General features: G+C 28.7%; 2 protein-coding genes across 2 annotated transcripts in view; one reads left to right on the forward strand and one right to left on the reverse strand.

Moving 5' to 3' along the window:
• LOC111620845 (PAX-interacting protein 1-like) overlaps positions 1-12399 on the forward strand; it is a 47148-nt gene that overhangs the window by 442 nt on the left and 34307 nt on the right. The gene's annotated exons all lie outside the window — the stretch shown is intronic.
• LOC111620847 lies at positions 7773-9917 on the reverse strand. The gene has a single exon (XM_023362845.1). It carries the CDS (start codon positions 9410-9412, stop codon positions 8507-8509), a length of 906 nt encoding a protein of 301 aa, XP_023218613.1. The 5' UTR covers positions 9413-9917; the 3' UTR covers positions 7773-8506.

Here is a 12399-nt window from a genome sequence, read left to right on the forward strand (position 1 = left end):
AAAATCCTATATATTTAACAGTAATATATATGATGTATTTTGGAATTATTTTGATCATTTTTGGTGTGAATTTAACTTGTTTTTTCTTATATTTAATGCATTATTTATCATTTACAATATAAATAGTTTGTGTGTGAAGGAACACATTAAAAATTTAAGAAATTCTTATATTTATTAATTGAATAAATATGATTTGAAGTTAAAATTATTATGTGTATTTAATAGAATATATACACAGAAATTTCAGTGATATTTCGGTTAAAAACTCAAAAATGATGATTGCGAGTCATATATATTTGAATTAGAATTGTATGGTTTCTGGTTTAAAAAATCAAACTTTTTATATATTTAGTGTTTTATAATATAAATAAAGTTGCAAATAAAGGTATGTATTGCTTACGTTGAGTTAAAAATTCAATAGCGGTGCTTATTATATAAATTTTTCTTAATTTAAACTCTTCTTTTTACGATAACGTAAAAATATATACAGTTTCTTTTGCGTAATTAGCAGCTGGCAATTTTGAATTACACCCTAATAACGACTGCAGATTTTGTGTTTTTATTAGTAAAATTCATTCTATTTTGAAGATATTTGAATAAATTCTTAAATTTAAAATTAAAGTTTTGTTTTATATATATATATTTAGTGCTATATGTCATTTAGATTACAAGTAAAGTTTCTATACAAAAGGATATCTTGTATATGTTGAATTATGAATGATACTTATATATTTTTATATGACAGGCCTATATGTATTATATCATTTTCTATATTTTCTTATTTAAAGTAAAAAAAAATCTGAATGTTTCTTTAATGTTTCTTAATTAAAATCATCCTTTTTCTTTTATAAATATCAACACTTTCCTGTTTTTAAAATTTATATTTTTTATTATTTAATCCTTGAGTGCTTAATGAGGTTAAATTAAACTATTTTAATTATATTTACCTGATAAAATATATCTTAAAATATAATTATTTATTATTATTTTATAATGGATTCCTCCAAAATTGTATTTTAATATTACATATTTGAGAGAAATCCTTAATTATTTAATTATATTTATTTGCAACATTATAAAACAATAGCTCATCTAGTTTTAAAAGCCAACAATTTCTATTTTCTAATTGTTTCTAGGATATTCTAATATATCTTCTTGTTAAATGCAATGCTGCAATCTGTCAATGTCAAACTGAGCAACATGGGCTCTGTACCAAAGTTGCTCTTGTTTGCACTGTTTTGATGCTTGTGTGTGAGTTATGTATTCACCAAACTGTTGCCAAAAAACTCATTGAATTAATTCTGCGTATTTAATTTATTTTAATATACTCAAACACAAAATACACATTATTGTATGTACAGACCATCTTGAAGAAGAAAATCCAACAGTCTTACGTCTTTGATTGTATATATTCTAGAACAATATGTTGGCAAATTAAAAATAATGTGGGTTAGCTGATAGCTGTTTGAGCTGATAGACTCAGAATTGAAGTTGAACAACTTCAATTCCAAATCTATCAACAAATCAATTCATATATAATGGCTGTGAGTTGAGCTTAAAACAGATTGCAATTTTAGCTTTATTTCTGATAATAAAAAAAAAAGATTTATTTTAAACTATTATTAAATAATTCATTGTTTATTCTTATATTATTATTATTTATTTACTTAATTTCCATTTATTAATAATTGAATTATGCCTTGAGAATTGGCCTTCTTTTCCCATCTGTTTATACAGCTTTATATATAAATGCTTTTCTTATTAATAATTTAGCCATTTTCTTAGACTATAATCATAGTTAATTCTCTCTCTCTCTCTTTTTTAATATAAAACTTTAAAAATTGTTTTCTAGAACATTATCATTAGAAAATGGAAATCTGTTTCATCAAACACTTCTAATATTTGATTAAAAATCAAAAATCGTTAAGATAAGATAAAATTATTATTTGAGCAAATATAAATTAATTTTGTAAATAAGCTTATTGAGAAACTTTAAATTTGTTTCTTATATTCAGAATTCACTATCCTTGTACAATATGATAAAATAATTTCTTTCTTTATATTAAAAATTACTTCTTTAGTGAATATAACTCATTGAACTTTTATGCACTTAATATGTATTAACTTCATTTTGAGAATTATTAATTTAAATTACTTTTTTGTTTTTCTATTAAATCAAAAGCATTAAGTTATATTTCTTAATTTAAAAAACAATTTAAGATTTGATATTTTATAAAAAGCAAACTTTGAGATAAATATATTATATGAAAATTTGAAATAGGCCTAAATGAGTATTGTTAATATTGTTGCGGTAACCTTAATCGTTGAAGAAAATATTTTGCATATTCTATATAATTCCTATGTTTCTGATTTAGTTACATTTTTTGCTTTGTTCATATTATTATTTTAGTATTTTGAATTCAGGTTGATCTTATGTAGATGCAAGGCTAATTAATATATCGTATGTAAACATTAACTGATGGCTGAATTAATATAAACCTAAGCTGCTAGATTTTTGGGTTATCTAATTTACTTTCAGGCCAATTTACATAATTTGATTAATGAAAAATTAACGTGTATCCGGAAATTTAGATTTATAATATTAAAGTCATCCAGAAGTAAAGAAAATAAATTGAAATCGTACAAAATATTTATTTTATTTTAAATTTCAAAAACAGATTTATTGTTATAAATGTCAAGGCCTGGTTCAGAGGCATAGATGTGGGATCCATTCTTCTCCAAAAGCCATAAAATATGCAAATGAAATCAATGAAATAAATAAAAGCAGAGTTTTTACCAGTTATTTAGCAAATGAACCTTCAATTTAAACTATTTTATATAATGTTTTTTTTTTTTTTTTATATAAAAGACTAAATTTTGAGTTTATGGCTCTGGATTAAATGGTTTCATTATTGTTTCCATTGTATCTAGGCCTGAAAAGTCTTTGGTTAGACATAAACAATTTATATGAATTTTATATAAGTTTTCAGATATGAAAATAAAATGAAACCGGTAAAAAATAAATACTGTGTTATTTAAATGAAAAGCTTTTTGTTTTTGATTTTTCTTTTTATTTAATGGCTTTTTAATTGGTGAAAGTTGTTTAACTACTAAAAAATACCATCAAAATGTTAAAGTTTTAAATTATATTAATTAATATTGTTCAGAAAATGACTGAAAAGCATTTAAAGGTAATAAATTCGTAATGAATTCTAAATTGGTTATTGCTCTAAATATACTGTACACAATATAAAAGTTACAATCTCTATTGACTTATTTGATTGAAAATGTTTGTTCATGTATTGAATGTGTTGATGGTCAATATAGATCGTTTACTCATGCATATTTAGATGAGTTAATACATTATTTATTAAAATATTAAAACATTTTATTATTATCCTTTAAAATTACATTTACAAAAATATAAAAGAGTTTCGTAAATTTTATGAAAAACTTTTCTTATATTAAGGTTTAGACTTTTGAAAAATTTGTCTTTTATATTTGCAATTTAATTAAGAATGTTATACTTTATCGTGAGGAAAGGAAAGTGACTCTTAATACATGGATGGCAATCCCCTTGTTTTAATAGCTGTGAAGGTCAGTTAGCCTGAAGATGCCCATTTAACAGTCAAAAATGTTTGCTTTCTTATAAATTTGTGCTGGAAATTGGTTTCATTTGCTTTGTTTATTAAGTAGGCCTATACCCAGCTTTGAGTAGTTGATGAAATATCATTAGTAGTGCCATCATTATTTATATTGCGTATATTTTTATTAATGCATCTTTTTCATGATTTCTTTATTATTTACGCACTTTTTTCAAATATATATTGCACTATGTATTACGCAATTAATTTATTCTTTGGACTAGATTAATTACTCACTCTTATTAACATGTATTTATATGATATTTGCATGTTTTTAAATCTGAATGATGCAAAATTATCAATTTATTCAAAATTTGTTCTATTAGAATAATATTAATGAATAAAATTATAATACTTTGTTATATTTTTTTCACTTTATATTCAAAGGTGTAAAGTCATTACTTATTAACATATCTTTATACCTTTTGAGCATTTGTTAGGCATTTTTAAACTTCTAATGGGCTCAATAAATTGAGATAGTTATAGTGTAGCATTTTTAAACTATTTCTAATAAGCTTTGTTATTTATCTTTATTGTTACATGGGGAGGTGAAAACCTTTTGTCTCAATCAGACTTTTCTTAATGTAACTAAAATAAATAAAGTTTTAGATTCACTTCTATGCATTTGAAGCTAGAGCTACTTAAAATGACTAAGACAAAACCTTTCACACTTTGTTTCTAGCAGTTTAATCACCAAGTACAAACATTTTTGGCCATTTTGAATGGCCTTCTTCAGGTAAAATGCAGTTGGTTGAAATGTCGGTTAGCAGATATTCAAACGGCAACACTGTTTACATAGGTTTCTTCTTACTAGTGACGTCATTGTTGATAACAAAGTTTAGATGATATTGACATTGTTAATTTTCTTTTGATATTAAAAAATTTAAAGTGTGCAAACAACTATTGATGGGATAATTGTTAAAATTGGAAAAAATAAATGCAATAAGTAAAGGAAATGCTCTAGAGATTGCGACAGGCTTGGTGAGGATGGATTGGTCTGTTTAGTTTAAGGGGTTATCGAAGAGTGATTTTCATGCGGAGGAGAGCAAGTCTGCATCTCTGCTATTGATACAATTTTCCTTGAGGGATTTTTAAAAAATTTCAATGGTTTCAATTGTTCTAAGTTTGTTATGGGATTAATATTTTTCTCTGCATTTTATTTTATTTTTGGATTGCATTTCCTATATTATAATTCAGTTTATCTGTTTAATTAATAGTAAGTCTAGTAATCCAGTTATAACAGTGCATGAGTGCAGTTAGCATTTGCAAGGGAGCAATTGTACCCTTCTGCTGGACCAGCTACTAATATTCATGTTTGAACAATTGAAACTTGATTAGTTTACTTTTACACTTACATGTAAAGTCAGTTGCCACATAAGTACTGTACAGGTATCCATCATGCAACATGGCACTTCTACAATGTGGTTTCGCTTTTACATGAATCGAAAATTGGGGAATCCTCCTTAGAATACAGTTTTGCTTTAACACATTTTGGAAATCCGTAGAAATTTTTACAATTTTTAAGTGTAAGCACTATTATTCAGTATTTCCTTTATTTAAATAAGCATGAATGTTGTCTCAAATTTGCCCATGGAGTTAATTAGGTTTACTTTAATGAAAACTGATAAGTTCAATGTTTTTTCTTCCTTGTCCCAGCTTTCCTATCAACCAGGTGTCGTTGTCATTGGTTTCAGACTTTAGCCTTTAAGACTGACACTGATTTTATGGATTAATCTACTTGTTTAGTAAAGTTTATTTAAACATTTTTAGGTAAATGTTATTAAACTTTTCTTTAACTGTAGGTATTAATTACCTACAAATGATTACTTCATTCGTAAAAATGACAAATGATATACAGCAGTATGTTGGTATTTGAACAGTTTCCAACTTGAACAATTTCTGGAAAAAATTGCTCGGTACTCAACTGAACAAATGTGACCTTCTAGAACAAATTTTTGATTAATAACATTATTTTGTCATCCATAAAAAAATGATAAAAATAAAAAAAAAAGATGTTGCTGATATTTCTGATCAAGATCAATAAATAAAAGCTCAGAAATGATGATACTTCATAAAAAGAAAATATTTTCAGAGGCAGCATTTCTGGAAAAAAATAATACAGAAAATTAAAAAATTTATAATTTGACATGTAAACAACCATGTATCAGGTGCTTGAGAAGCTGTAGAAGTAAACAAATTTATAGATTGTCTGTTTGTGTAAGATGGTGCCTGTGAAGTCAATAGACTAAGCCACTGATTTCAAGTTCAACTTGTAGAAGTTTAGAAAGTCTGACTCCAACACTTATCTCTAAATAATAATTTAAAATACTTTGATTACATTAACTCAGAATGGCATTTTATCCTACCAAATAAGTCATCAAACTACTTTTTAAGCATTTTTTAAAGTGAATCGTTTGAAATTCCTATTGAAAAAAGTAAACTCCACAATACCTTTAAAATGCAGTTCAAATTCGATAACTGTTTAAAATAGACTGCATTTTAAAGGTATTGTGGAGTTTATTAATTAATAATGCAGTTAGAGATATAATGATTGAAAAAAGTATTTGTCTTTTTCACAGTTTTTTCATTACTGCCACTGTCATCTTCAACCATACTCATTGGCATCCAAAGTGTTTTCATCTGTGGTTATAGTAAAGAATTCAAAAACACTAGATTTAACCAGTGTCAACTACTAAGAAATACAATGTTAAATGGTTTTTAATCAGAGTCTTAGCCATTTTGTATAAGTCTTTTGAAAGTAAAAATTTAGAATTAAATAACACAGAATATATTTGAATATAAATCAACAGTAATTAGTAATGTGCAAAGAAAGGTCATGGATTAGGAGGAATTATCAAAAATAGGATCTTGCCTTACAGGAGACTCCTATAAGATAGGAGGTTAATATAAAGTACATAATAAAACACAGTAATCTGTCAATTATTACTGATTGACTTTAGTAATGAATTTGCCTCTTGATTGACTCCAGAGCCATTTGTTAAAAGTGAAAACATGTTTAAACTATTTATTAAGGAACTCCTCAAATGTAAATCCAACTCAAACTGCTTTTTATAGTACAAGAATTTAAGGTTCTTAAATTTTTGTTTTAAAACAAGAAGCTCTGCTTTCCTAAAATTTCAGTGTTTTGAGGCATTACTGCTTCCTCTTGAAAGACTGAATTTCTTAAATAAAATGAATCAGCAATTCTGTAAAACTCTAGTGCAGTAACAGTGAAGTTGTGACCTGCAAATCACGTGTGACGATTTCTAGGTACCAGCATTGAATGTTTAGAAAGCATTAGATTTTAAAACTTTGTATTATTTATAAAAACTTATCAAATATTTTTTTATATTTAGTGTGAAAACAGGGTTCTAAAGCTTTCATGAAAAGTCTTAAAGGCTACTAATTATGAACATTCAGATAGAAAAATTATATCAAATAAACAGCAGTGGATTTCCCATTAAACAAAATATTTAAATTCCAAAAAATAGTTCCATTATAACAACATTATTTTCTTTTCATTTATACAGAATTTACTGTTATTTTTATGATTATAGATTCAAAAGTTAAATAAAGTAAAATTTTTAAGCATTTTTTGTGATTTAGTGTTACTAAATTTCAAATTCAATTTTGACCCATTTTGGAAAAAGTTTGCCATTTCTATTCTAATGAACATTGAAATTAAATTATATATATATTTAGAATTTAAACTGTACTTTAGGAAAGTATAGTTTCTCTCTCTAAAGTAAAAATCCTAAAGGTTTTTCTTCAAGTTTTTAAGGAAAGCAGTTTGAATTGTACATATTTTAAATATTTAAAAAAATTTTTTGTAGGGAGTAGTGCTAATAATTCTGATTTCTGTATCAAAATAGTTATTTTGACAAGATAATAGATTTTGAATGATTACGTATGATAGATCTTAACTTTGAAGTAGTAATTCAAAGTGAAAAATAATATTGGACTTCACGCCGAATATTGGATAAGTAAAGTTGAGAAAATTATCATCTAGGCATTAACAACCTACAGCTATCACTACAAACAACTAGTGCTTTCAACGAAACTATTTTCGTCTTCTTCAGGTTGAAAGAACAGTTAATAACCTTTAAATTTAAATTACAGCAACGGCAAACCAGCATTGGAATAAAATCCAATGCTGGTTTCCAATGGGATGGAATACACTCCAGACCGCTCTAGCACAGAAAAAGGATCCCTGTCATTGCATAGCATTCTTCTAAGGTTTGGCCACGGCAACACTGGCAGGAAAAGCGCATGCTGCCTAAAAATACAGCAAATGTGACCAGTAATACGGCCACAGAATGGTAATGGGGGCTGGATTATCGTACATTCTTCCGAGGCCTGCAAGGTCGTGTCCAGAAATAGAGAACCTTTAACCTTTCTAAGGATGTACCTGTACTTATATCTAGCATAACCCGCTGCACTTACCGTTGCACTTATAGCTTCAAGCTCGATGTTGACAAGAGCTTGATTGGAAGACAACAAAAAATCTCTTCTAATTAGAGGGGCGATAGCTGCGTTGACGTAGTGCTGCGGTTGGTACGCGGTGGCAGGGATTAAAGGAGGTATGCTGTTGAACTTATGGAATACGGAGAACACTATCACACCCTGGGCTTTGTTGATGTTTAGATCTAAAAACGCAATTTCACCTCCGTTTTCCTTTTCCCAGGTAAACTTGATAGTAGAATAAACCTCCATAAGATAACTTTTGAGAATATGGAAATCCTCTTCTGTGTGTTGCCAGGCTACTAAGATATCATCCACATATCTAAGATATAATAGCGGGTATGCTATGGTGAGAGGGAAGGTAAACACTCTTTGCTCCACACGCCTCATGAGTAATTCCGCTAATATAGCGGAGAGCCCATAGGTACCCCTTGTTTCTGTAAGTAAATTTTCCCATTGAACCGAAAGTAATTATTTTCCGTGATAAAAATCAAGGCCTCTCGTATTTCTAGGATTTGCTGCGCCGTAAAACCCTCCTTAACAAGCATAGCATTGGCGAGCATAACCACCTCAAACTGCGGTACCGAGGGGTAGAGTGCAACCATATCCATCTTGTAGAAGTTGTAATTGCTATGAGATAGATTATCCAACACAGAAGAAATAGTGGCCTTTGCCGCAATGGACGATGACATAACTAGGGGCGATGGAGGAAGGAGCCCACTCAGTAACTTAGCTACAGCCGTCTCCAGGTGGTAGGTTGGGTGGGACCTTTTATTAACCAGCAGCCTTAGAGGCCAGTTCTCCTTATGGGTTTTTACTTCGAAAAAGAGCCTAGGACAAGCTACATTGGGCAGCGAATCCACATGTCCAGGAAGAGTGGAAATACTTGGAAGAGATGCTATTTTCCTAGCCTTCCTTAGTACCGAAGGGGTTGGATCAGTCTGTAGAACTTCAGCATGGGAAAGCCTGAGGAAATCTGAGGCTCTGGCCAGAAAATACTCTTCTTTGCACAAAACGAACTTTCTCTCCTTGTCCGAAATTAGAAGCCGTAGACCTCTCTCCTGCAGGTACCGCTTTACAATATAACTGTTCACACAATTTCCGACACCACTCTTGGAATGCTTCTGGGAAGTTAGCACTGAGACGATGGAAAGCTCCATACTAGGGAACTTAGAAGCCGCTTGGCAGTTTTTAAGCGCCACCAGAGTTGCTGGGACCACTTCAGAAGCACCAGAATCACTTGGTGGGGGGGATAAACTTTGGACCCCTTTGTATAATGTTGAGAACCCAGGCTGGAACATACTCATCTGTGTAATTGCAGAACGGAATTGGCTGTGGATGTGCACATTGTTTACATGTAATCCCTTGTAGCCATCTGAATTTTTTATTTAACTTAAAAAAAGGTTATTAACTGTTCTTTCAACCTGAAGAAGACGAAAATAGTTTCGTTGAAAGTGCTAGTTGTTTGTAGCGATAGCTGTAGGTTGTTGAAGTAGTAATTCATTGACAACATAGATAGGTCTGTTAAAATGACCAGGATAATAAGTATACACATAGAAAATTTATTAAAAAGTTTTAGAAAAAACAATACGTTAAAAACATCTTTAAATTTATCTTTCTACACACCCCAGGAAATAAGTTTCAAGGCAGAGTCAACCTTTCTTTAGAGGTTTCTTGTCCACCTCATTGTGTAAAATGTAAAATTTCCTTTGATAATGGCACAATTTAAGGCAGACGAGAAACCTCTAAAGAAAGGTCAACTCTGCCATGAAGACTGTTATTTCCTGAGATGTGTATAAAGGGCAAGATGAAAAGACATTCTTAATTTAATGTTTATTTTGAAATTTTTAAAATAAATTTTCTAAGTGTAAACATAGATAGAGGTAATCATAATAGGTTTATATAGATTAATGTGAATATAAGAAGTCTTAAATTTAATTTGGAAAACAATTAGTTCTGAATTTAATTCAGTTTAGAGCATTAAATTAAATCTCTTAAGATTTATCAAATTGAATATAATTTAATGAAAATTTTAACTTAATTATTTAAGTAATATAAAATTTAGGTATTAATTAGCTGAATAAGAAGTATGTTTTATTGTATTTATGTAAAATGGATGTAAACAGTAGATCATTTTTAAGTTGTTTGAAAAGTATTATGATATATTTAACTTTATTTTGTAAATTTATATTATACAGGATGTGTATAAGTCCTGGACAGTTTTCAAAATGTTATTGTGTAAAAGTTACACAGTGTATGATAAAGTATATTTTGTTATGTTTGATGCAGTTACTAGTTACATTTGTAGTCCCTTGTATAATTTAATTATTCAACTTCAACACAAGCTCTTATAATATAGATAAGTAATATTCACAGTTGTATTCTCCTAATTTCATATAAATTATCCTACAATAGGAATAGCTGATATCTGTAAAAAAAAGGGATTGATTACTGTATTTTTGTGCATATAATCTGGTGAAAGTTGCTAGAACAAAAATAAAACTTCTGCATAATCTGTCCTACTGCATACTCTGTGCCTATGGGTGTAGTTACTACACCATGCGTACAAATTTCTAATTGCAATTTTAAGTTCTAGCTTCATTCTCTTGACTTCATCATGTGAAAAATTTAAACATATCAATTCCTAACAAGATAAAGAATTCATTTTTTTTTTTTAGGTAAAATGTTTTTTGAGACCAAACGTCTCATTATCAGATCTCAAAGTGTTCCAGTACATATATATTCCAGAGCTGTTTCTGGAATAATTCAAAATTTCAAAAAGTTTGTTTCATTTCTTAACATAAAATAAGTCGTCATTCTAAGATGTCGAACAAAGTACTGCATCTCCTGTATGCCAGGGTGACCTTTTGTGATGCAGTACTTTGTTCAATATCTTATATAATGGAAAAGACCGATCCAGTACGGAAAATCTCGGAGTGCCATAAACTGGTGCAGGCTTCTTCCACCATTACAGCAGTGACGCAAATCGTCATTCTAACTTACTTGAATATAACATTAAAATAGATTAATAAAATAAAAGTAAAAACATAAAATAAATATTAAAGAAATAACTGAGATCCATCTGATGATGAGGTTTTTAGTCTCAAAAAACATTTCATTTAAAACTAAAGACTCCTTACCCTGTTAGTGGTTGTGTTTTTAAATTGCAATTTAAAATTGGCATATAACCTATCCATTGTATAACCCATATTTGCTTTTCAATTGTCTTTCAAACACAAATAATCTGCAGATTATATGCATGAAAATATGATAGTTAATTTTTCAAACATAGCAAACCTGAATTAAATGTTACAGTAATTTGCATATGACACTTATTTTAAAATGTTTTTGAGTAGGTCATTTGCACTAAATAACCATACCACAATAAAAACCTTACAATACAGTGATACAGTATTTTTAATTGTTGAACATTTTTGTTCATTTTTGATTGTGCATATAATTTTAAGGATAAAATGCCAATCGAATGGCTGTTTTCATTCAAAACAAACTGAGCATAAACATAATTTTTGACATTTTCATTTATGTTTTTAGATATTTTGATTTGTTCATATTTGTTTATTTTATTTTAGTCATTGTGTATTTTTTCAATATAAATAAAAACAAAACCTTTAAACATTCCAGCAAATCATTTTTAATATCTTAAAAACGTTTTGGAATGCTTTAAGTGATCATCCTTAGTTATCATTCTGAATCGAATGAAGAATTCGAAATTACGTAAAATAAAATTCAAAAAGTGGTTACAGAAATTTACATTAACACATAACATGCTTAAATAATCGCAAAGACTATACAAATGAATTAAAACGAAATAAAGAAGTAAAATAAAATATATACATTCATTAAAAATTATAACAATTAACTTTGTCGCTTATATAAACTACGTCAACTCATCATAGAAGGACTTCCACACCGATGACAATCCATTGGCATCCCTATGATTGATGCAGTTTGTGTTCAACTGCGCCTTGTGAATTTCTAATATTTCTAGCTGTTTTATGGCTTGCTTGGATCTTGTAGCCTTGATGAATGATACCTGATCCCAGAAGACCGTGATATCCTGCTATTTGGCAAAAGCAGCAAGCACTGTAGTGTCTATGTTTTTCTTCACTGAGTGCTTATGTTCATCAAATCTTTTCTTTAAGTTTCTCATGGTTACCACTGTGTATACCAAGTTGGAGTTAAATCTATGGTCCTTTAACAGACTTTACGATGTATTTTTTCATTAGCATATTATTGGGTTGTTTGAAAAGTAATTTTTTTTTTGTTTTTTTTT

Source organism: Centruroides sculpturatus, unplaced genomic scaffold, assembly GCF_000671375.1.
Source record: "Centruroides sculpturatus isolate CEXI.00-Female unplaced genomic scaffold, Cexi_2.0 scaffold89, whole genome shotgun sequence".
NCBI classification, from domain to species: domain Eukaryota; kingdom Metazoa; phylum Arthropoda; class Arachnida; order Scorpiones; family Buthidae; genus Centruroides; species Centruroides sculpturatus.